Source organism: Electrona antarctica (assembly GCF_951216825.1).
Source record: "Electrona antarctica genome assembly, chromosome: 1".
Lineage (NCBI taxonomy): Eukaryota > Metazoa > Chordata > Actinopteri > Myctophiformes > Myctophidae > Electrona > Electrona antarctica.
The window spans coordinates 45,784,895-45,809,173 of NC_136806.1; the positions used below are offsets into that span (position 1 = coordinate 45,784,895).

At 40.7% G+C, this 24,279-nt stretch overlaps 3 protein-coding genes across 3 annotated transcripts; all 3 read right to left on the reverse strand.

Moving 5' to 3' along the window:
• Positions 1–858: 858 nt before the first annotated feature.
• eif4ea (eukaryotic translation initiation factor 4ea) lies at positions 859–7,208 on the reverse strand. The gene is made up of 7 exons (XM_079500326.1): positions 7,084–7,208; positions 5,532–5,629; positions 5,332–5,427; positions 4,806–4,869; positions 3,354–3,467; positions 2,793–2,932; positions 859–1,525 (listed from the first exon to the last, which is right to left on the reverse strand). Exons 1-7 carry the CDS (start codon positions 7,096–7,098, stop codon positions 1,411–1,413), a joined length of 642 nt encoding a protein of 213 aa, XP_079356452.1. The 5' UTR covers positions 7,099–7,208; the 3' UTR covers positions 859–1,410.
• Positions 7,209–8,211: 1,003 nt separating this feature from the next.
• adh5 (alcohol dehydrogenase 5) lies at positions 8,212–18,534 on the reverse strand. The gene is made up of 9 exons (XM_079499361.1): positions 18,407–18,534; positions 17,218–17,319; positions 16,662–16,803; positions 16,265–16,352; positions 15,713–15,932; positions 14,543–14,803; positions 10,143–10,278; positions 8,835–8,973; positions 8,212–8,594 (listed from the first exon to the last, which is right to left on the reverse strand). Exons 1-9 carry the CDS (start codon positions 18,422–18,424, stop codon positions 8,570–8,572), a joined length of 1,131 nt encoding a protein of 376 aa, XP_079355487.1. The 5' UTR covers positions 18,425–18,534; the 3' UTR covers positions 8,212–8,569.
• Positions 18,535–20,039: 1,505 nt separating this feature from the next.
• Positions 20,040–24,208, reverse strand: gar1 (GAR1 homolog, ribonucleoprotein). The gene is made up of 7 exons (XM_079512759.1): positions 24,077–24,208; positions 23,139–23,364; positions 22,619–22,773; positions 22,467–22,526; positions 21,147–21,270; positions 20,440–20,568; positions 20,040–20,319 (listed from the first exon to the last, which is right to left on the reverse strand). Exons 2-7 carry the CDS (start codon positions 23,344–23,346, stop codon positions 20,309–20,311), a joined length of 687 nt encoding a protein of 228 aa, XP_079368885.1. The 5' UTR covers positions 23,347–23,364; positions 24,077–24,208; the 3' UTR covers positions 20,040–20,308.
• Between the last annotated feature and the right edge of the window lie 71 nt (positions 24,209–24,279).

Consider the following 24,279-nt stretch of genomic DNA (forward strand, 5'->3'; position numbering starts at 1 on the left):
CTTAAAAGCAGAAACTCGTTTCGATGTTTTTATCCCAATTCCAAACCCGTATAGGAAACGTAATGGGCAACATTATGTTGACAACATTCAATTCAAAGCAGCAAATAAAGAGTAAAACATACATACATGGTAGTGTAGCCTTAAAATGTGTCGCACTTACCTGCATCAACTTTCCTAAAGCTTCGGTTTCTGTCAAAGATGTCCACCAGAATGTCCAGCTGTTTTTAATTGTGCAGAAAGTCTAGGGGCTGCAGCCACTCTTAGCCGTTTAATTTCATTACTATTTACAAAACAGTCTAATAATAATATAACTGCATGCAGCATGCGTGTGCACCAGATGATGATGTGGTTGTTGTTGGCTGGTTTGGCCGTGGCGCCAAAACAGTGAACACACACGCCTACAAAGAATGAAGTAGGTAGAAGACTGTCACATTTTGGTGGCTGGTTTCTACACTAACGCTAATTAGAACAGCCAGGTGAGGTAAGAGCTAGGGTAGTAGGCCGCAGCCCGCTTCTCCCTCCGAGGTGGAGTCTGGTGAGTGACGCGGTTACTTCTCCCTCCGTCCCTCGTCCACCTGTGTGGACACCAGAGAAACCCCCTGGTGGTGGAAACGTGGAAAGTCCTCTTCATCCGCGCAAGTGCGCACACGTGACACCCCTTTGCACTGAGCCTACCTGTTTTAGCATGTTTGTTCTCAAACTAAACACTTGCATTCCTTATGGCATTTATTTTCCCCACATTGTTGAATGTGAGCGGTGGAACCAAGTCAGCAGACAGACTAGTTCCACGTTCCAGAATATACTATACTGTACCATGTCTAATGTTTAAACCACACCATTGAATTTATAAGACAATCATGATGGGGTGGGAAAAGATTTATTTACAACATTTTGTACATTCAAGTGCAGAAATCTGTAGCATTCAGGCATAATTCAGTAATCCCAATCAACTCTGTTGCCATTCAATATCCTACTGGTTTACACAATTAGGTAAGGTACAAAAGTAAAACATCACAGGCTATACCAATGCAAAAAACGAAAGTAAAAACTAGTTTCTCTTTTTAATTTTAAACTGTCAAAAGAGAACATGTAAAGTTATGCAAGAACAAATAAGTACAATGTGCTGCGTGCAGTTAAAGAAAACACATGCCTCAGAACATTCCCAGTGAAACTTAAACCTTATGCAGTAAACCAAGACAAAAAAAATGCTCCAATGCCATTGACAAAGAAATAGCATAAATTGTACCCCCTTAAATAAATAAGGCCATGCAAAATCTCAGCTTTTAAGGCTCTTTCTTCTTTCATTTAAATACATTTTAAATCAATTCTACTGGGAATAGTGTAAACAGAAGTAGGTAGGAAATGACACCCTCTTCAATCATCAAATTTAATCTTGGTGACTGCATCTCCTCAGGCGACAAACGTATTCTTGCTGCTGGAACCGCTCTTGGTGGCTGTATCTGCATGTGACTGGTATCCGATGATCACCCTAGGTGGAACACCCAGTCTCTCTTTATAGACACGCCTAAGAAGAGTATACACATAAGGAGAAATGAAAAGAAAAGCAAGGTATTGCACGTAAAGGGTATGCCTGTTATCCAACCTGGAACCCATTTTCCAATATTGAAGTTACACACAAATCCCCACCAAGTACGGATTATGGCTTGTGCCAAGTGTGCACTGCACTGCACTGCACGTGTGTGCGCATGCGTGTAATTTTAGATAAAAAACTACATTAGAGTACATTTAATTTAGAAAATGTAGTGTGTGATTATGACATTTTAATATTTTTAACAGATTAAAATCCAACAATGCCAGAGACGTATGACGAAATCAGGTATGTCGCTGAGCGTGATTAGCGTTGTGGACCGGTGACTGTCAAATGCCATGTTGACAAGATGGAGAAACATTTTTTTGGTTCCGCAAAACGCATTTCTTTTTTAAACAAAGAAACTAAAAATGCTGCTATGGTAAAACAAATACCATCCATTTAATGGCTTTTTTCAATAAAAAGTGTGATGATGAGGAAGGAGTCGGACAACGGACATGCATCACTTTCAGGTGACGGTGATATATCTCAGTTTATCTATCTGCATCAGCAAGAGACTGTAGATTAAGTGGTAAAATACATTCATTGACAAATTACATGTTGAACACTAAAATGCCTAATGGACAAACGTTACAACGGGAATGGCTGTTATATTCACCATCAACTGAAAATGAATTCCGGTTTGCCTGCAAACTGTTTGGGAAGAATACAAATGCATTGCACGGACCGATTATGGCTTGTGCCTAGTGTGCACGTGCACAGGGGTCCTGGGCCCTTAGACTGTAACTATTAATCTGCTGAGGCAGGCGGTGCAGCACTGTGCAGCAGCCTGTACAGAGACAGCAGCAAGAGACAACGGGCAACTTTGTGCACAGAGCCCATTTTCACTTTAATACGTCCAGTCACTACACTGTGCAGCAGTGGTTCTCAAAAACTACGTTTTAGAACCACTGTTGTACAGGTATCAATTAAAATCTGTAGATATCAATTCAAAGCGGAGTCATTTGGGCCAAGAGCCCAAGATGGTCAAATTAAATGAATTATTTCAAGCTGAAAGCTCATTTTAATAAACTTGCCTAAAGAAACACTATATCTCACTATATTTTGTTAATGTATTAATCATGTTACTCTAACCAATAAGAAATATTGCACACGTATTCTTGTTGTATCCATATTTCCTTTTTTTTTTTTTACACAGATTATTTTCAGGACAATATAAATGTATTGTGATTGAACAGCTCACCCTATGTGTGTGATGGCCTCTTTGTTCTCATAGTCTGTTGTCCATATTGCAATTTTATCTCCTTTAGGTCGGATGTTAATGACACCACCACACACGTCATCACTGTGGTCGTCAAAGGCTTCACCAACAAGACATAGGAGCTGCAGGAACAACAGTTGACATTTTCCCCAAGTTAACAACTGCTCTGGCATTTACTGATTAAAGTGATTAATACGCTGGTAAAAGTACAAATACTGTATTTCATAAGTTATAATTCCTTCTCTATTAATTCAACAGCGAGTTGGTTGATCACTTGCCAGTGTTTATTATGCAAATAAAATCCCTGGAAATATAGGGCCAATTATTATGCAAATGATTCATGGAAATATAGGGCCAATTTTGGTGTAAGATGTCCTGGCAGTGGGTAATAATGGCTGGGTGGACAAACAAGGTGGCTCAAGGATCACAGAATGTGGTTGTAATAATGGCTGGGTGGACAAACAAGGTGGCTCAAGGATCACAGAATGTGGTTGTTTGGGTGAGAAGATGGAAAGTTTAATTAAGTGAAAACAAATGACAGACCGTCTCCAACCAGAAGCGGTCTAGGTCAGCCTTGCGCTGCTGCTTGGAAAGCGTGATCAACCAGCGTCCTCCTCCCCTGTTCCTCTCGTCCTCCCACATTGGCTCGATCCCATCCTGCACCAAAAAGATGAAGGGTCACACCTCAGGTTTCCCAGAGGGACAGATGCATTGAATATGTATCTACAGTATCCATCCATCTCAGTTAGGCAAAGGTCAGGGGACGTATAGAAAACTCCAGCCACATCTCAAGCAGCAAAACTTTCCCCTCAAGGCAGGAACTGTGCCATTCAGAATCAATAAGCGTTAAATAGATGTCAGAGCTAGCAGCCAGTTTTAGCTCCGTTATGAAATGTGGCCGGTTAAGCTATGCTCCATTCAGGTTTGTCAAGGTGCTTAAGACAGTGGAGACAGGCATTCAGCCAGACTTGCAAAGGTCCAACTAAACTCTGGCCAGTGGAGACAGATAAAAAGCATTAACCACAACCGATTTGGCCAGTGCTAGTTCAAAATGTGTAAAGCCAGAGCCAAGAGGGAAAAAAGAGGAAAAAAGCAGAGGGAAACAAAATAAGTCACATGACTTAACCACACAAAAATAATTTTGTCTTAAGCTGACCCGTTACCACACAACACTTAACTTACCGGTACTGCTTATGTAATAATTGAACATGTAGCAAACCCTCAGATCAGCCAACGCAGGAAAGCTGGAAGTACCCTCACTAAAAACGCCGGGACAACGCTCCACACATCCCAAACTCTTCTCCCTTCTGGCCCCAAAACTGTGGAATGCACTCCCCGTTGCAATCAGAACTGCAGCATCACTCCCAATCTTCCGCCGTAGTCTGAAGACCCACCTTTTCAGACTCCATCATGGCCCATAGCACTTATCCTACCCCCTTAGATAGCACTTTTAGACTTAGATAGCATTTGAAACAGACTTATAGCATGTCATGTAGACAGCACAATAATTGCATTGTATGTAGTCATAGCACATCATAGTACATATGTATAGCATAGTATATATGTATAGTTTATATGTATAGTGTCATAGATATGTTCTAGTTACGTTCTTAGCTTACGCATGTTTCATGATAAATGCATTTTATATATGTGATGTATTCCCTATGCTTTTGTTCTTGCCTAATGTAAATCGCTCTGGATTAAGTTAAGCTAAATGCCTAAATTGTAAAGTGCTCTGGCTATTTGGGCAGGTTGACAAGCTGAGAGAGCATTCTTGACATAAGACCTTTCCTTAGACTCCTGCCATTGCATGGGGTTGATGGATAATCTTATTTAAAGGGCAGGTAGACTACCATAGTTGAATACACATGCATCCTGGCAGTAGTGCCAATCTGTATCACAGCCATTTCTGGCAAATTAAGGTTTAACATACCCCAGCATGAACAATGGGACTCATTACATTGTCAAGACAAAGACTGCAACCAAAGTTCTTACCTTAAACAGTGAGTAGTCACAGCCAGCCATCAAATTACTTGACAGCTGAATGTGATTATACAATCTAGAAGTGAACAGGAGTTAATTAATTTAACAGCATTTATATGACAGCTACAGTCTGTGCAGGACAGTGACTTAACACGTTTCTTTTAACCAAACTAAATTAAAGAACTTAATCCACTCTGTCTTCTATTCAACAATGATACAACAATGTGCAAACTGAACTTAGTTTCTGGCTGAACATAATCTACAATAAAAAAGTCTGAACATTTTTCACTAACATCTTGATTTGAGCTACCTATGGTCGAGTGCTTCAACAACAAAACCAAGACTGATTAAGGATATTCAAGGCTTTTTCGCAACAGGTTAAGAACAAATACACAGGCAATGACCATACTGTATATTTAGCTGTGTTGCTCATTCCACGATTCTTTCAAGTTGTGCCTTGTTGGAAAATCAACGTTATAAAATACAATCTACAGGGGAGACAAACGGACATGTATACACACACACACACTGTACTTACGCCCAAAAGTCTTCCACTGTGTCAAACTTGGAGATCAGACGCAGATTAGCTTGCCATGTTTTGCTTTTGTCATTCTTGAAAAACCAAAGAGCCCACCTGCAATTCAGTTACACAGCAACCATTGATGTCAAGCAACAATCTGCTTTGTAGCCCGACAATATTCAAGGAATTTTAGACAGTATGTACACCAGTGGCCATACCTGTTCTGCAATGGATGTTTGATGTACTCAGGGCTCACAATCATGTGAGCTGCTTTATCACGATTTTCTTTTTCATTTTCTGGAATTAAAGTTGACTCCTGAGGAAACAGAAAGACATAAGGAAATATGCCAAGCCAAACATAATCACTCATGTTTGGAAAAATGATTCATGTCCTGTGAATAATAATAAAAAATGTGTTCTAAAATCAATGTTTTGATGGCCATAATTCATGCGTTGTCTACTCTAACAAGTCTCTTAACATAACTTTTATGTTTGGTCCAGATCTGGGGGGGACACGTTGCGTTAGCCACTTTCTTTCTGCCATGATCAAATTATATATTTTGCATCACATCTCAAATCAAAAACCAAACAAATAAGGTAGGAGCTGTCTGTACTATATACACTAATCAACTGTATATTGCCTCAAAGTTGGCACATAATATAGGCTATAGTATTTACACAGGGCTGAACAGTTCAAAGAATTGTCAAAATTACAACAGCAAATTCCAAATCACAATGTCTATCTTACGGTGCGTTACCCGTTCAAATCACATTATAGAACTAAAGGTAATGGGTCGCACACACCAAGACTGCGTTTTAGTTTTTATTCTTGCATGATGGATCAATAACAGACGTTTCGGCTATGACACTGATGAAGGCTGGATAGCCGAAACGTCGGGCACTGCACTCCCTGTGGGGGTGTGGAACTCATGTCGAATTTGAAGTAGGTGGATTACAGACGTACACACAAAACACACACACAAACACAGACAGTACTTGCTGTATTTATAGTTAGATGTTTAAGATTTTATGAAAATAACCGACCCACAAGCTCAAATTGTAATGTAGGGTTACTGTTAAACTGATTTGATGCTAGCTATATTAAGAAATTTAGCTGGGGACTCTCTGGAGACTGGAACCCCCTCAAGGTCCCCTGGGTTAGGGTCTTTCGAGACCTTGGATCCCACTTTGATAACCACTGCTTTGCATTACTGCTTACTATTTCAAAATGTTACGTTCCAAGAAGCCATTGGTTCATTTGGTTGCCATTAATTTGTAAATTGTATTCCATTGATTAATCATAAAAACGGAATGAATATCAATTGATGCAGTACATCTAAAAAGGTTTAGTAGTATACTGTGTAAACAAGACAAAACTAGGATTATACGCACATGCAGCATCATTCAGCCTAGTACAATTAGCAAAAATGTCTGTCCTCGTGCTGTTTACATTTCCGTCTAATAAAGTATTAAAACAATACACGTGACATTACACAAACATTTCACCAGCAGTAATGTATAAAAATCCAAGCTTGTTTTAATGGGACAACCGGACAATGACACGTGTAATGTAAGTAACATCTATATCGTGAAAACATCCGTGAAAGGCAAGCTTGATATCTCATCTCATGGCTGGACATTTGAAAATAGCCGCCACATGACAAAACGTCAATGCAAACTTTTTATTTTACGACAAAAAAGTAGAGAACGTTGCTTGATCGGAGTTACAACGCACCCTAAAACCCATGTAGCCTAACGTGGTGCACTTACCACGGCGGTCGCCATCTTCAAGAAAAAGCACAATCACGTTTGGACGTCCAGTGTTTGCTAAAATACCTGATTGCGCTCGGCATAGAACCACCTGCTTCTAGTTGTTGCGCATGCGCTGTGAGCTCATACCGCGTCATCAAATATGAGCTTGAAGGTCAGATGAGTTTGAAAAAATGAGTGATTTTGGAATTATTTGTGAAAATAATATGACCATGGAGGATAGAGATGCCAGGTTGAAAGTGATAGAATTTTTTGTACTGGGAAAATCTTCTATTATATTTGTAATAGCCTCTAGAGAGAGAGAGAGGCTATTAAAAATAGCCCATTTTGGTTTGGCTTATGTAACTGTACATTACATTTTCAACACTGCTTTACATCTACTAAATTGACTAAATTTCATACTCAAACTTGTATTCTTCAGTGTAGTTTTATTAACACATTCTTTTGCTGGCTGTTTGTCAAAGTCCTTGAGCAGTCAGTCATGACAGCAAAACTCCAAAATGATAAATACAACATTGTAAAACAGCAATATGTCTTAGTCGAAGTAGTTTAGTGTATATCTCCCACCTAATATTTAGCTTTATGTGCAAAAATACCTCACATTGTTTATTAGAGAACTCCAGCCTTAACCATATCCTTGGTTTGGCTCAAGTGTGCCTGAAGTTGTGAAGTAAGCGTAAGCCTAAGGGCCTCTCCTTTTTCTGTAATATTTAGCTATGCTGAATGTACCATCAGCAATTTCCTGCACTAGATACATGTTTTTGATCTCTAGTCTTGAGTTGATCATTACGGCATATGCCATGGCTGAAATTGGCAATGAACACCTTCTGATTCCAGTGGCAATGTCCAAAGTACATTTACTTCAATACTGAGTATTTAAGTATCCGAGTCTAAAATGAAGTACTCAGTACTTTAGCTCTCAAAGATAATAAACATCAAAATCTCAAAAAATAGGTCATAATGAACTCTCAGTCATGAGAGTGGTAACAGAGCAAGTTTCATTTTAGTCGAGTAAAACTTGACCAGGACAATCTATAATTTTACGGGGTTTAGTACTTTGTTCACCACTGATTGACATGATGACTACTAGACATAGACTACTAGACAATCAAGCGAACAACAACAATGTAATTTGAAAGACATTTAATAACCACCAAGCATTCTGCTGTGAAGACTTACATTCTAATAAGAACACATCTGGTATAAGTGCTGCAACTTAGCTATGCAAATGCCATGGCTGAACTTTGGCAATGAGAATTTTCTTTTTCATATAACAATCTATTAGACTGAGGATCAAGCTGAACAATGCAATTTGAAAAACTTTCTTGACCACACAGAAAATTTCACACCACAGAGAAAACCTGCATTCTTATGAGGAGACACAGTATGTAAAGTAAAAGTATAAGTGCACAAGATCAAGTGCTAGAACTACAAAAGAAGATTGCTTGAAGGCCGGATGTGATAAGATGGCAGGAAATCAAGAACTTCAGAACTTCAGCACTGCACGGATACTGCAATGAAAAATGATAAATTAGGTTGAGATAATCCATATAAATTATTGTAGTGTTCAAGTTCAACACAAGTAAACAGAAGCAAGTGAGAGTAATGGGGTTACTAACTATACTCTCACTTGGGTTTGATTCCCAGGTAATATACACACACATTTTCTCTCTTTAGAAAGATATATACATTATGAATACAAACATAGGAATAGCCCCTATGACCACTGACCGCCCAACCATTCTGCTCACCTCTTTCCGGCATGCATAAGGTCAAAGGCTTCATTGATCTGGTCGAAGGGCAAGGTGTGGGTCACAAACTCATCCACTTTCAGCTTTTTGTTCATGTAATCTTCCACCAGTTTGGGGACACTCTCCACACTCTTCCAGCCTGGGAAACAGGGTATCACAAGATGGTTGGAGAATTGAGCCATTAGTCAAATCTTGGGTGTGTGACACTCCTGTTACCTGGAGAATTACTGTCTGAACAAAATCTAGAGAAATTGCCAAATTACATCAAGATAAAATAATTGTAACATGAAAAATGCATCGAATCACATTGCAGTAGCATGGAATAATATCACCCTCCTTGCCCAGCTGCCCACATCCAATTGTGTTCCTTGGCGCATACACCAAGCCCTATGCACAGAGCATACACCAAGCCCTATGCACAGAGCATACACCAAGCCCTATGCACAGAGCATACACCAAGCCCTATGCACAGAGCATACACCAAGCCCTATGCACAGAGCATACACCAAGCCCTATGCACAGAGCATACACCAAGCCCTATGCACAGAGCATACACCAAGCCCTATGCACAGAGCATACATCAAGCCCTATGCACAGATGATTCAAACATCTACAGTAGTCCCACCTGGATGTCCCATTGTAAGTTTAATTTATGGTATGCTATTAGAGCAATCGGCATACCAATACAGTAACGTTGGTCAGTTATACCGATACAATGAAACATTGTTTTTGGAGCTAATAAGCCACAACACACTACACGTGACTGTCCATGTTTTACCCATCTTAGTAGCTCAAAGAAGGGGGTAAAAAGCTATCCTACTTTCCACCTCTAGCTATAGTATAAATGAACAGAGCTTCAAGTTCAGTCTATATTAGGCTTAGTATATTGGCTTGAACAATGTTCTACAAATCCATTGCTCACTCCTACCAATGCACCTGAGGCTCAGTGAGGTTTGTCTGGGTCAAGTTAAAAAGCAAACGATACAGAGACACCTCCCCGACAATATCGCCGAGACAGTGGAGCTTAAGCTCCAGGGCCTGCAGCTTGCAGTTGCAGGGCCCTGTGCGAGGGCCCTCAGACGGGTTGATTTGGCACTGTGGACAGTTGGTTTATTTTTGGACCACAATTCTTATGAGACGATTTTAAGATGCCCCAATGCTATATTCCATAGCGAAAAACTTCCGAACCCCGTGGAACCAGGGGATGAGCGAGTGATGTCAGGACTTCGGCGCTCTATAACGACAACAAATATTGGAAAGATTATAATTGGCCAAGTCTATTTGATGAAAAAAAATCATGTTACTCACCTCCAAATGCTGTGCCCCTCCACACTCTGCCTGTGACCAGCTGGAAAGGTCTTGTGGAGATCTCCTGCCCTGCTCCAGCCACCCCGATGATCACGCTCTCACCCCAGCCTTTGTGGCATGCTTCCAGAGCAGCTCTCTGAAATTACAAATTGTAAGATGATTGTTCATGAAAAGGGCAACATAGTTTTGTATTCAATGTAGACTACCATCAGTGTTGGCATTACACAAGCATTAATTAGTAAAACAGATTAGGGTTATTACATTGTGAGTGTTGCGTTTTATATTTAACACTGTTCTGAGTGCCACTTAGTAGGTTTTCTATGTACTGGACTTGCAAACGAATTTACTTTGAAATGTAACTACCTCAATGAGGTCATGGTCAAATATGTGTACTGTCACTGGACCACATGCTTAAGAAAATGTATTGAACCATATACATGCATGGCAAAAGAGAAAACAAGCTTTTGCTTGAAAGCAGTGCCCTCTGATGGAGATGATGCTGCACTACACATGAATTAAAGCAAAACAAAATCTCATGACTGAAACAATGTGTATGGCCAAGCCCTATTACTGTATGCAAGTCTGAATGGAGCCCCTCCCCACACTAGCACTGTTCCCTAAAACAATTAACAATACTCGTGTAAAATTATGATGTTTTAGAAATGGAATCCAAAAGACTGACATCAGTCGTGGCGACTAAGAACTTTAATTCATGACTGCACTGCATCTATAATATGTAATTAATTATATTAATTATTATCATGCCAGGTTACCAATTCACTTCAAAATGTTGGCAGAGGAAATCTAATCTAATATGTATCCATCCCTCAGGTGCCTAATCAAATGCGTACATCATAGAATCACACTATTTTGTATTTATTGACCAAAATGTCAATATTTGATCTCTGAATATTGTCACATTTAGTGTTTCCTCCTCTTAATTACATTAATGACATAATTCAACAATGTACCCACAAGCTGTATACATAATATTTTGTATGTAAAACCACACAAAGTAGAAATAATCATATCAAATAAATATTCACTTATTAGGATGTGTTTGATCTGTTTTTGTCAAACGACACCATAGTATAGAACAGAGTATAAATTAAGGTTTACTAGTATCAACCTAGCAACTAGCACTTGTTGACTCATCATGAATGTAACATTTATAGTTATTTATGTGATATGGACCCAGAGTCAGAAATAAAGATTTATAGTGACAAATTATAGTGACAAATACATTGATAGGCATTTTTCATTTGGGCACAGCAAGGTGTTCCTGATTTGACCACTATCTAAAGGTCTAGTTGAACATTGCTTGAATATAACTACCTGTACAATTCTCCATTTGAATACATTTCTGTGTAGTCCGACCATTGTTTCCACATGTCGGACTGTGTGTCTAATCTTAATCCCCCCCGTTCAGACCACAAATGCTTAGGGGTTGTTTTTTACTCTGAAGCTGCTATAAGTAAGATAATGTGTAATAGAGACCTGCGGATGGCGGATTTAGCCGCGGTTGCTGCCGTTAACCGCAGTTTAGGGTGGATTTGGGTCATTACAATATATTATAAATTAATATTGGATAAACCGCGGGTGAAATAATGCAGGAAATAAATTAATGGCATCTATCTATCTATAGACTTATTATTATATAGCTTTTAAAACTCACATCTTGGCAAAATCTCGTGGCTGGATGGTAACTGCAAGGTTGCCAGTTCGAACCCGGGCTCCCCCAGTGTTAGTGTCGAAGTGTCCTTGAGCAAGACTCTGAACCCCTAATTGCTCCTGATGAACTGGTTGGTGCCTTGCATGGTTTCCGCCGCCATCAGTGTATGAATGTGTGTGTGAATGGGTGAATGTAATGCACAATCTCTGTAAAGCGCCTTGGATAAAGACGCTATATAAATGCACCATTTACCATTTACTGATGGACCGACACAGCTGATGACATAAGTACTGTAAGTACCCAGCACTGGGTGTGTGACAGAAATACAAAAGAACTAGCGGATTTGAATGTTATCAACCCAGGAGAATCGCTACACATTACAAATGGTATGTTCATTGCAACTGCACATCTTTCAATAAATACACCACAAACTGAGCTACGACTGGACATCCATCTGTTACTGTTTTCTGCGTGTACTGCATATGATCACTCCCACCACCTGTGAAGTAACATGCAAGAGGAAGGTGAAACAAGAAATGATCACATAGTGATATTAGTCAGGTGAAAGAAGCGCTGTCTCCGTTGTGTTCTTGTCTCCGTTGTGTTCTTGTCTCCGTTGTGTTCTCCCCCCATATATTAGTATGATTATTATTTTAGTAACATTTGTGTGTCACAACCTCACGCCTCACGGCCGTGATTTTGCGGCAGCGGTCTCCCCCCCCCCCCTCAGTCTCAGTCTGTTCCATTCATTCATACATTGGGAGGTGAAGTGGCGACGCCAGCCTCCTCACTTCCCACACCAATGGTGGCAACCACTGGAGGCATTGTGGGGTTCAGTGTTTTGCCTAAGGACACTTCGACATGTAGTCAGGAGGAGCCGGGATTCGAACCACCGCCCCACGGATCATTGGACGACCTGCTTTACCTCCTGAACCACAGCCGCCCCATCAGTTTGCATTCTTGATGGAGCTATTGGATTAAAATACAAATTAAGTCAAGTTCCCGTGACTTCACAAAAAAGGAGGTGGTGTCCCGAAGGGGTTCCAAGATTGGCTTGCACATGAACCATCTGCAACTGGTTTTATTTCATAATTTTATAAATAAAGAATATTTATAATACATTAGCTGAGCTCTTCAAACCCCACAAGCCAGTTTGTATCATCTTGCCCACCTCACTCACTCACCCACTCCACCCCTCTCCCCCTTCCAATGTTGCAATAAAATAACAGCAAGCAAGGAGGAGAGGACATAGTAGCGTTTGCTTTAAGGAATGTGAACACTCGGCTCCGCTCTCAGTCAGTGTCATTTTGAAGCACAGCTGGATCGCTGAACCATTCCAGAGGGTTGTCATGTGGAGGTCAGAAGAATTTATACGTCATGCATTCCGACAAGAAAGAAATAAACATTTATTTATTTATAATCAATGTGCAAACTAGTGCGCTAGTTTTCTCATTGGCAGCATCATCTCTAGGCAACCACACACGTTTTGCTCTCAGCCAATGGGATATAGCAGGGGTGCCCAAAAGGTAATCATTTAGATGGATAAAATGGATAAAAAAGGCATCCGTCTCTGAACCCCTAATTTGATTAAGGTGTCTTCATATCCGATATAGCATTGCAGCCAATGGGATAGCAACAACCTAACCTGCTGTCCTGTTCCTGCTGTGCACGCCAACTATTTGCACACCAACTTTTATTTCACCACGGGATTGCTCTGTTTGTGTGCAGCAGCAGACACGTGTGCGTGTCGGGATTCTACTGTCAACTTTCAGGTAAAGTAATGCGAAGCAGCAGACATGCATGTGTGTCGGGATTGCACTGTTTGTGTGCAGCAGCAGACATGTGTGTGTGTGACTGTGTGTGTGTTTGTCTGCATATTTACACTGTGTGCGTGCGTGTGAGTCTATCATCGATGTGCGAGCTAGTCCTCTAGTCGAGAAACCGATGCACTGTTTCTCTCTCTCTCTCTCTGTGTGCGTGTGTGTGTGTGCGCACTGCGCTCAACTGACAGTGCCGCAGTTATAGCGGACCCCCGCAGATAATAATGTAATTAATTGATTTAATCAATTTGGGCTTGTTCTCACATTGTTGTATGTCAGCTCAGCTGGTATGTTTACAAGTCAGAATCAGAGAGCAAGAGAGATCACTCTGAACAGACCACACGGATGCAAAATAACGTTTTGTGAATAGTGTACCAAAGAACCACTAACAATCTGCTTTTGCCACCCAACCCAACCACATACTATTTAGGGTTGAATATCGGATCTATCATTAATAATAAGGGCCCCCATTTAGTCCTAATGCCAATTGATTCCTCCCCAAACACATTTGTGTTGTCCCTGCTTTTGTACCCTACTAACTCACCTGCCAGTGAGGACAGGTGACCCAACACTCCCTGCTGACTGGTGCCGCTTGTAGGAATATGTGCAGTGACCAATATCTATTTATATTATGTTCCTATCTAAAGAAATTTAATATATTGTGTTCTAATTAATTTGTCATATGGTTCTGCAGCTTTGGCGGGAAATTACTGGTTTCCCAGTTAGAACAACTTCTGAACAACTGTGGCTGATACATACACTAAATCACACTTTAGCATGTGCTAATGTAGAATGTTAGTATGTGTCCTGCTGTCTGGAGCTTCACTGCTTGAATGAACAGTGGTCTGTATGGCAATGGTGACTGGCTGACTGCCATGTTATCACTCCGAATTCCAAATCAGACTCACCATGACCGTTACATTTCCGATGCATTCGAAGGAGTAGTCCACTCCTCCATCAGTCATCTCCACAAGAACTTCCTGGATGGGCTTGCTCTGTTCCTTGGGGTTCACAAATTCGGTGGCACCAAACTCCTTGGCCTTCTCAAACTTCTCAGAGTTCTGGTCTACGCCAATGATTCTTGTCGCTCCAGCGACCTTGCAGCCCATGACCACAGCCAAACCCACAGCACCAAGGCCAAACACAGCACAGGTAGAGCCAGGCTCCACCTAAAACATAGTCAAACATACGGTACTATTTTTACATCATAGGTAGCACATATATAGTTTAATATTATGTCATGTAAATATTGTAGGATGCATTGATTAAAGAAAAATGAAATATTTAAAAAATGTATGGACAAGTGCTAATGTGTGATTTGTGAAACAGTGTGGAAGGACTCAAAGCCACCCACACTCACTCAGTTTCGTAAACAATTCAAATTAACACAATGTAAAATTATGTTGTTGGTCCTGTGTTTCTACATACTGTCACCAGGTGAAGAAATCTGATTGAAATATGAAATATTATAATAAAATTATGAAATATTCTATATATCTATAGGCGAGGTAAATAGGCTATTTCTGCTGTGCAACATGTTTCCAATACATAGAAGACATGCTGGCTTCAGTGGCTTGAATGGAATCCAAATGACTGAAATCAGGTGACTGAGAACTTTAATTCATGAATATGCCACTGAGAGAAGGATACATGCAGGGATTTGTTCCAACCAATAACAACACGATGTGATTTCATTAATAAGCTCCCATCTCTATGGTCAGTTAGGGAACATCTACAGTTCTGTTAATGTGGAATCAACACCTGTAGACACTCAGCCCATCATGAAAGGACATGAATAAAGTATTACTGTTCTCCAAATGTGTCAATTAAGGCAAAGACATATGAATGTAAAATAGCCAATATGTACAATAATGGCATAGACATTTAGACACCTTTGTTAATTTGATATCTTATCGCTTCTTTTTTTCCCTCCATTGTGTCAGAGCAATGCACCAGGTTAGATTCCTTGCATGGAAATATACTACAGATTCTGAAAATAGATCTGTGCGATGCAACCTAGTAATTAACGAAAATAATCAATGAAGAATTAGCCCCATTCAATTTTACATGTCACCCACCTTGGCAGTGTTGAGTGCAGCACCGTAGCCTGTGGAAATGCCACAGCCAAGCAGGCACACCTTATCCATTGGCGCCTTCTCATTCACCTTGGCGAGAGAGATGTCAGCCACCACGGTATACTCAGAGAATGTGCTGGTCCCCATGAAGTGGAACAGCTGCTTGCCCTTACAGCTGAAGCGGGAGGTCTTGTCAGGGAGCAGACCCTGCCCCTGAGTTACTCTGCAGAGAATATGCCGTAAAAACGAAGGGGGTCAGGGGATTGTTTAAGAGGGTGATTACACTAGTGAGAGAGTGAGTATTTAGCTTGAGGCATGAGCACGATTGAAATGATGACTGATGACTGTGCTTTCATTTGCCTGGCCAGGGTGGAATACCTGGGGCTATGTGTTCCACTGTTGTTGCTGTGTTTTGATTATATTGAACACAGGTCCAGGGGTTTGCTTCATAACACATTTCACTGCTAGATAGATCCAGAACGGTTTTCAGAAATTCATGAATGGTTACATTTTACAACTATCCTTAAAAGATTCTGTGTGGACAAATCTACTTACCTAATTTTCTGGCAAAGGTTGGTCTTGGGATTTTTGCAGAATTTACATTCTCCACACTGTGGCACATACAGTGGAATGACGGTATCACCTGTTTGAAAAAGACAATCTAATAGTTAGCATGTCAGTTAACTCTGTTGTGTATGTAAGAGACACATTTTTACATTTATACAATGTGGTGGATATTCCAAATTTAATCTACGCTTTAATAATTTAGGTACATTTTGTCTCAATCGTTTCAATGTTGTCAGATGGGTGACGTGAATAGGTTTTAAAATGTTAAACGAAATCTAAATGAAACCAGTTCAATGCTTATGATGTAAATGTAAAATGAACTTTAGACCCAGACCAAAACAAACACAACGTTGAGGGCAGGGTGAATGTTTCACTTGAACCTTACCAGGCTTGAATTTGGTGACACCTTCACCAACACTCTCCACTGTACCAGCACCCTCATGGCCCAGGATGACTGGGAAAAGACCTTCAGGGTCACTTCCACTCAGGGTGTAGGCATCAGTATGGCACACCCCTGTGGCAAAGACCTGAAAAGAACATTATATCCATGTAACTGGACCAAAGCTGTGTAATGCTCAAATTCTGTTATGGTTTATGGCACATTGTGCTTGTTATAATTATTGTATATTATTGAATAAGTCCTTCCTTTGGTGGCCTAAAGAAATAATAATTGAGACAGCTGTGGAACCATTCTCTTTCAGATCTAGTCAAAGGAACATTCAGCTGTGTATGTCTTTATCCACACAGCTGGCCTTTTCAATATCAACTTCCCTTCCGTTGCTTTCTTTTATGGCTCTTAGTTACATAAATAACCTATTTAGTATTTATATTTGATGGTTGTGACTAAATGTCTTATTAGCACTGGCTCATAAAAAACAGGCTGCCTAGTGCCTACTGTAAAGAGATGAGATTATGAATTTGCCGTTATGTAAGTGTTTTACCTTGATGCGGACTTCATGTGCATTTGGAGGGGCCACCTCCACTTCTTCAATGGAAAGAGGCTTACCAGCTTCCCAGGCAACGGCAGCCTTGCACTTTATCACCTGAAAAATAGACAATGTTTCCCCGCAACTGTTACAGGGTGAGGAGTAGACTGTATGTGTGTACAGTTACAAGAGGTGTACGGGGTGAGGAGTAGACTGTATGTGTACAGTTACAAGAGGTGTGAGATTGTAGCAGCTGGTTGCACAGTCAATATGAGCTCACCCCGTAATGCAACACCTTGTTAACAGCTAAAGGTAGGGTAAGTGATGTGTTTTGGTTAAAACAAAAAGGGCTTTGACAAAAGCACAATATAATTTCAATATTTTTTGTTTTGTTTGTTCAGTCACAGGGGTCTTGCTGTCTCTCTAGCACTTTAATAAACAGAAAATACATTTTCAGGTAGGTGACAATGTTTCTTTGTCATCACTTCTAATTTCACTTATATTGTATAAGTGAAAGTGAGTGGTATACCGATTACAGAGCTGAAAATGCATTTTCTGTTTAATAAAGAGCTGGGGAGATATGGAGACTCTTTTTACTGCACAGGCACCATCATAACCTGACTCCGCCAGATGGGGGCGGTATTGAGTCACAAGTTTTTTAAACGAGTGAAGCAAGTATCAATGGGTAGTTTGGGTACTATCAGAAATTGAATATTGAGCTAGGCCTAGACAATATAGGGGGGCAAACCGTTGACATGTTTCGTCTACAATGAGATGACATTCCCAGAATAGGAAAGCCAAGTTTAAAGTGGTTAATTCATGTCCACCAGCCAGGTGCCCGTTAGCTGTTAGTACAGCGAAAGAGAACACCATTAGTTGCATTTCGTTTTCGTGTTACTGTTATCCACGACCACGATGAGCAACTTCCTGAAGTGCTGTGCACGTCTCACTGTAGTAGCAGGTGTTAATGAAAATCATTCTATCTGAAATGCTTTTCAGCAACTTGTTCCATAAGTGAAACAGTGCTTCTTTGTTAATTATTTATCCACTGAACTGTACGAGCTCGGCGTCGTTTCTATCCCCAATATTATTTCTGTGATCAATGCGAAGACAGCACCGACGGTGACCATTAACAGTAACAGCAAGAGCAGCTACTAAATGTATATATTACTTATATATCATATATATTTTTTAAATAACTTACTTTCCCTGCGGTGTCCATATTGCTCCTTCTTTACCAGATAGTCAACGCGAGAGAGGGGCGGTGGACGCAGCCGTTTGAAGATTGACTGTGAGATCGACCGAGTGGACGAATCAGAAACTGAGGTTTACCGTCTGGACCAATCAGACGCAGCTAAGAGGTTTACTATTTGGACCAATCAAAAACCATTAAAAGGAACGTGACGTGTGGCGGAGTACTGGGGTCAATCGGTTCAATTCGCTTTACGGGTTGCGGATCCGGTCTGCACCTAGAGCGGATACGGAAACGGCGCGTGCATGCATGTATGTGCAAATTGATGCACAGTAGGTGGCCGGATCTGAGCAATGAGCTGTCCATTATAACCTTTGACGTAGAGTATAACCAACCGGTCTTTCACAAGGCTGGTGCCGTGCGTGAGGTGAGACGAGGACGGAGATCCGAACTAGGGGGTTGGTTGGGGTTCTTAAAGGACCACTTCACCACTTTTCAACATACCTTCATATAATTGCTCCTCACTAATGTTCATGATAAAATGGCAAATTCTACAATTTTTTCCTACTCGGTCTGTGTCTCAAAGGAGGGCTGTGGACAGTTCAGAAACCAGTCCACCAGTGACATCATCGATCCAAGCTAATAGAAACGGCAGGGTTTCTATTACTGAAAAGTTGTAATGCAAAAATGGAAGCCATCGTTTGCACGATAATAAAAATGTAAATATATGTATTTTTTTAAATCTGTCTAACGATGTCGTCACTGGCGGGTTTCAGAACTGCCCACAGCCCTCCCATGAGACATGGACTGAGTAGAAAAAATGTGGTATTTTATCATGAACATTAGTTGAAGTGGTGAAATGGTCCTTTAACTTCTACTTCTTCATATCCTTTGGTGTGCACGAACAGTCAAAATCTCTCCTGTGTTCATGTCTGCAAAATACTCGTTCTAGCACTCGTAAATGTTATTTATGGTATAGAATGTGCTTGTTTTTGGAAGCGTACAGAAAAAAATACAGATCGGCCTTTCATATATTTTGTATGATACAAAATATATTAAAAAAAACAATATACAACTATATAGTTGTGTACAGAACAATTTGCAATAATGAATGTGTGATTGTTGTGACAAATCCCAAGGACTTGTCTCATGGCATATTTGCGATACGCAAATTAAGTGAATCCCATCCTGTGGTAACGACTAGCTTCAAAGATGTTCTCTTCGTGGAACTTGATTTATGCTACATACACCCCAACAAAATGCCTTTTTGCTGGGTTTACTATTGAAATTTGGCCTTGTACCGCTGTTACACACTACATAGAATGAAACCATTTCAAAATGTATACAAATACATTCAAAATACATGAATATAATTCATGTTACGTTTCTGTAATAATGACTTTCAAAACATCTTCAAGTTCAAATGGAACCACACATTTCTGACACATTTAATCAGAACCAATATCCTTCCATATAACAGGAACCTTGACCGCTCATACTGTATGCTCCTAAACCCATTTAGACCTGATTTTAAAAACTAAAGTTTTCAGAATATCTTCTATTTTTTCATTCAAAGCTTAAAGAAAATTCCTGAGCAACTTCTAAAATGACACAGATGCTTTCCCGGTTTTAATGGGTTAAAGGCCGATAATAAAGGTCATAGTTTATTTTAATACAAACCTATACCCTTGGACCCTTGAATAAAATCAAAAAAGACCCATCACTCATTCAAGATGTACAAATTACAAAATGACAAAAATAAACACAAAATGGGAAAAACTCAGGTCAAGTAGTATAAAACAATGCAATGTCCATATTCTGGGACTCAAGTCCATCTTGCCAGGCTCTGCCACAGAGCCGCATTTCTTCCACTCGAGTGGGAGAGAGAGAATCACACCAGCTATCACTGTAGCCTCATCTTCCACCTAAAGGTGAAAATAAATATAGGCATGAACAAAATGGATGAAAACATTTGGCTATCACTGTATGATTGATGGTTTACAGTAAAGATAATTCAACATTTCAAGAGAAGATTATCTGCTAACCTCGGAATCCACGGCCACCACGGTCACCACTTCCTCCTCTTCCTCGGAATCCTCCTCCACCTCCTCGACTGAAGCCTCGTCCTCCTCCACCTCTGAAGTCTCCTCCACCCCTGCCGCCTCGGAATCCACCTACACCCAAGGCAAGAGCGGAGCAGACTGGGTTCAAACTAAGCACCACTATTAGCATGTCCCCTAATGACTTTAGTGCTTGGGTAGCTATGTTGGGAATCATACCCAATATCCAAACTCATTCCAGCTGCACAGGAAGTGTAACATCTTCCCCCAACAGTGTTACGGTACGATCACACAAAATTAGAATGAAGCTTAAGTTGGTGATCACATCTAGGATGCGTCACTACAGGCACAGCCACTTAAAAAATGGTGTTAACAAAAACAACCAGGTGCGCATCTTGCCTGGTCCAAGTGTGACATTGATGAATGGTGCAACTGTCAACACCACCTGGCATGCACAATCACTTAGGCGCTGTCTAAACGCAGAATAACGTTAGAAGCGTGCCTGAAGCAAGTTAACCTTGAGTTCCATTGTAGAACGCTTGATAGGTCAGCCATACCACTCCAGAGAATGGAAATTACTCTGCTACCACTTCCTCTGCTGTGCAGTGTGATCGCCGCTTTAGGGCAATGATCTACATGTTATCTTATAAGACCTCAGCACTAGTGTTAGTTCTTAACATGTATTGTCTCACCTCCACGACCACCTCCTCTTGCTCCACCTCTAAATCCTCCCCGCCCTCTTGGCGGTCCTTTCACCCCTGGTGGTAGGGGGAGGAATCGTTGAAGTGGGAGAAGTTTCATTGGGTCGACATAGAACTGTGGGAGAAGAAATTGTGTCAGGAAATGTCAAGAAACATCTGTGGTTCATAATGTCGGAAAGGCGTCCACAGAGTTGTGTCACAAATGGGCTTCAGTCTACGGCGAGCGACTGTTAGACCCTGCCTCCCTGCTCACAGCAACAGCGTGCTAGAGCAGTGGTTTTCAACCAGTGGTCCGGGGACCACCAGTGGTCCTTGAGGGGGTTCCAGGTGGTCCCCAGCTAAATGATGGAGTTGGTAAACAAATGGAGCCTTATTAGATCTTTAAATCCGAGTGTAAAATGAAAATGTTTACACTCTCAAGAGTAAAATTATTGTTAAACATCTGCATTACTTAATTTACAAGAAATCTACACAATTAGAGAATGTAGAAGAATTGTTATTTTGATCAACGTTTGCCTGTTATCTCTCCTAATGGTACCAACATTAATACAGCATGGACTTGTGGCAAAATCTTATGCAACGATAACAAAGTATTTGTTCGTTTTGGGTCTCATCAAATGGTGGTCCATGGCTCAAATGCCAAATAAATAATGGGCCTTGATATGAAAAGGGTTGGAAACCACTGTGCTAGAGAATTAATATTTTTTGCCTGTACCAGTGGTTAAGGTTAAGTACCGCCGGTATCTATCTATCTTGCTTAGGGACATCAACACATAGCCAGGGCTGGGGGTCAATCACTGAGCTGTGGCCGCCCTTCTAAGCAATGCACAGAAAAGTTGAATGAGAAAACCTTGAAACAAGCTAATAAACACACTCGGACTGTGAAGGGATGTTTGTGATCGTGATTAATTGACACAGCCATTTATTACATTTCGTTCTAAACTAAATCAATAAATCATAATCATGTATGTCATATCACTGTCCGTACATGGATTTTTACAGCAGTTCTGCAGACAATTCTTTAGTAAGTAATTTGAAGTAGTGAAATTAACTTAAGTTATAGCACTTTTCTCACATAAGAAATGCAGCTCTTATTCCTAACCCTATATCCTGATGAGCAGGTTGGTGCTCCGCTGCGATCGGTAAGTGAATGAGTGTGTGTGTGTGTGTGTGTGTGTGTGTGTGTGTGTGTGTGTGTGTGTGTGTGTGTGTGTGTGTGTGTGTGTGTGTGTGTACTGCAAATGGGTGAATACCCAATGCCCACTGCCTCCTTTTGCTCAACAAGACTTAAAAAGACGGGCATCAACTTACCTTCTGCAATTTCTTGAATGAAGATGCCTTCATATTTTCAGAGAGCTTGACTGAAAAATACTGTGGGACCGAGTTAAGGAATAACAAAACAACCAAGTAATAACGTTTTGTGGTCTCCCAACACATATGCTGAAGAGGGGTAAAAAGGATACAAAGTCCCGCAGCTGGCCAAAAATCTCATCCACTTTCCCAATCTGCTCCTTGTTCTCCAGATACACTGGGGCGTTGAAGTAGGGAACCTTGTTTTCCTCTGTCGTACACTTGCACACAATCTCATCCTCACATGGGTGCATGAACTCCCCCAGTGCTGCAGGGTACATAGACATAGAATCAGATGGGAGGGAAGGTTGAGCGGGAGGGGGCAGAGAGAAAACAATTCCATAAAGCCATCTAACCACATGGATCTCTTTTTGACACCAGTGCACATATAAGACCCAGAGGGAGAAAACAAAAGTCTGCAAACAACCTTCGCTGGGCAAATTCTTAGAAAATAATGTGCGTCTGTTCTTAGGTGGAAATGTACCCCCCACCCCTTTTGATTTATGGACAGACGGCATAATTGGTGATCAATTCACCTCACTCTCTGAATTTGAGCTGATCATTCAACCTAAAAAGGATTACAGTATTGTCAAGTACTAAACTGAAAATAGAATTAAGTGGGGATCAACTTACCAACAACATATTCTGGGGGACCATAGTCTTGAAAACCACCTCTGCCACCTCTGAATCCTCCTCCACCACCACGGAATCCTCCTCCACCTCCACGACCACGGAATCCTCCTCCACCACCCCGACCACCGTATCCTCCTCCACCGCCTCTGTCTCCACCACCTCGATTGAACCCACCTCCTCCTCTTCCTCCACCTCCTCGATAGGACATTTTATCACTTTATAACCTCTGATCAAAGACAATGTACAAAAGTTGCAGCAACCAGATTAGCCTCATAAAATCAACTTTCTTACACTAAATATTTATGCATGTTACACTTACAGACAACATGAACTAGAGCTCCATCATTTGCCTTGTTAAAGATTTAGCTAAAGGTGATATTAGTATACTCATTCATATTCACTGACAGTAGCCTACATACATTGCCTTTGCGTTGTCTGCAAGAACTTCTGTTTAATGATATATAGGCCATACGTTTAAGATTTGACAAATTTGACAAAAACAACCAATAATAGAAAAGGCTCAATAGTGGGATCAATAAGGGGATCAAAATGGATAAAAAAAAGAATCAAGAAGCTATCCCCCTATCCACACAAGCAATCTACATTACTAACTTGTAGTGTCGGTACTAGCTAACTACTTATATATAATCTTATTGTAATTCAGTTACTTTTCATGAACATGGACACGCTTAGCTACATTATTAATTTGCCCAACACAGACGGTTGTTCACGATGGACTCATGAGCCACCATCGACGTATGTGCAAGCTTGACCAAGAATGCTTAGCATTGCTAGTTAGCCTGCTTGTGAATTTAAAACTAAGATGCCCATGATCCATCTGATGTTTACTAAAGAATCAAACAGTTGTCTAATACAAATAATATCGGAATGTTATAAATGCATTCTAGGTAAGGTTAGAATGATCGAAATATACTCACAAACTTTTCTCCGCTAGTTTATAAAAACTAAAATAAACGTCTGCTCGGCTCTTCGGCTGTAGGCTGTACCATGCGACCACCACAACACGTGGAATAACTGCCGTAAAGGTTGTCGAATGAGTCGATGCAAACGATCTGGTCACTGTCGTAAAATGACTCAAAGTCACGTGACATGACGCTGGTATGAGTCAGGTTTCAGGGCT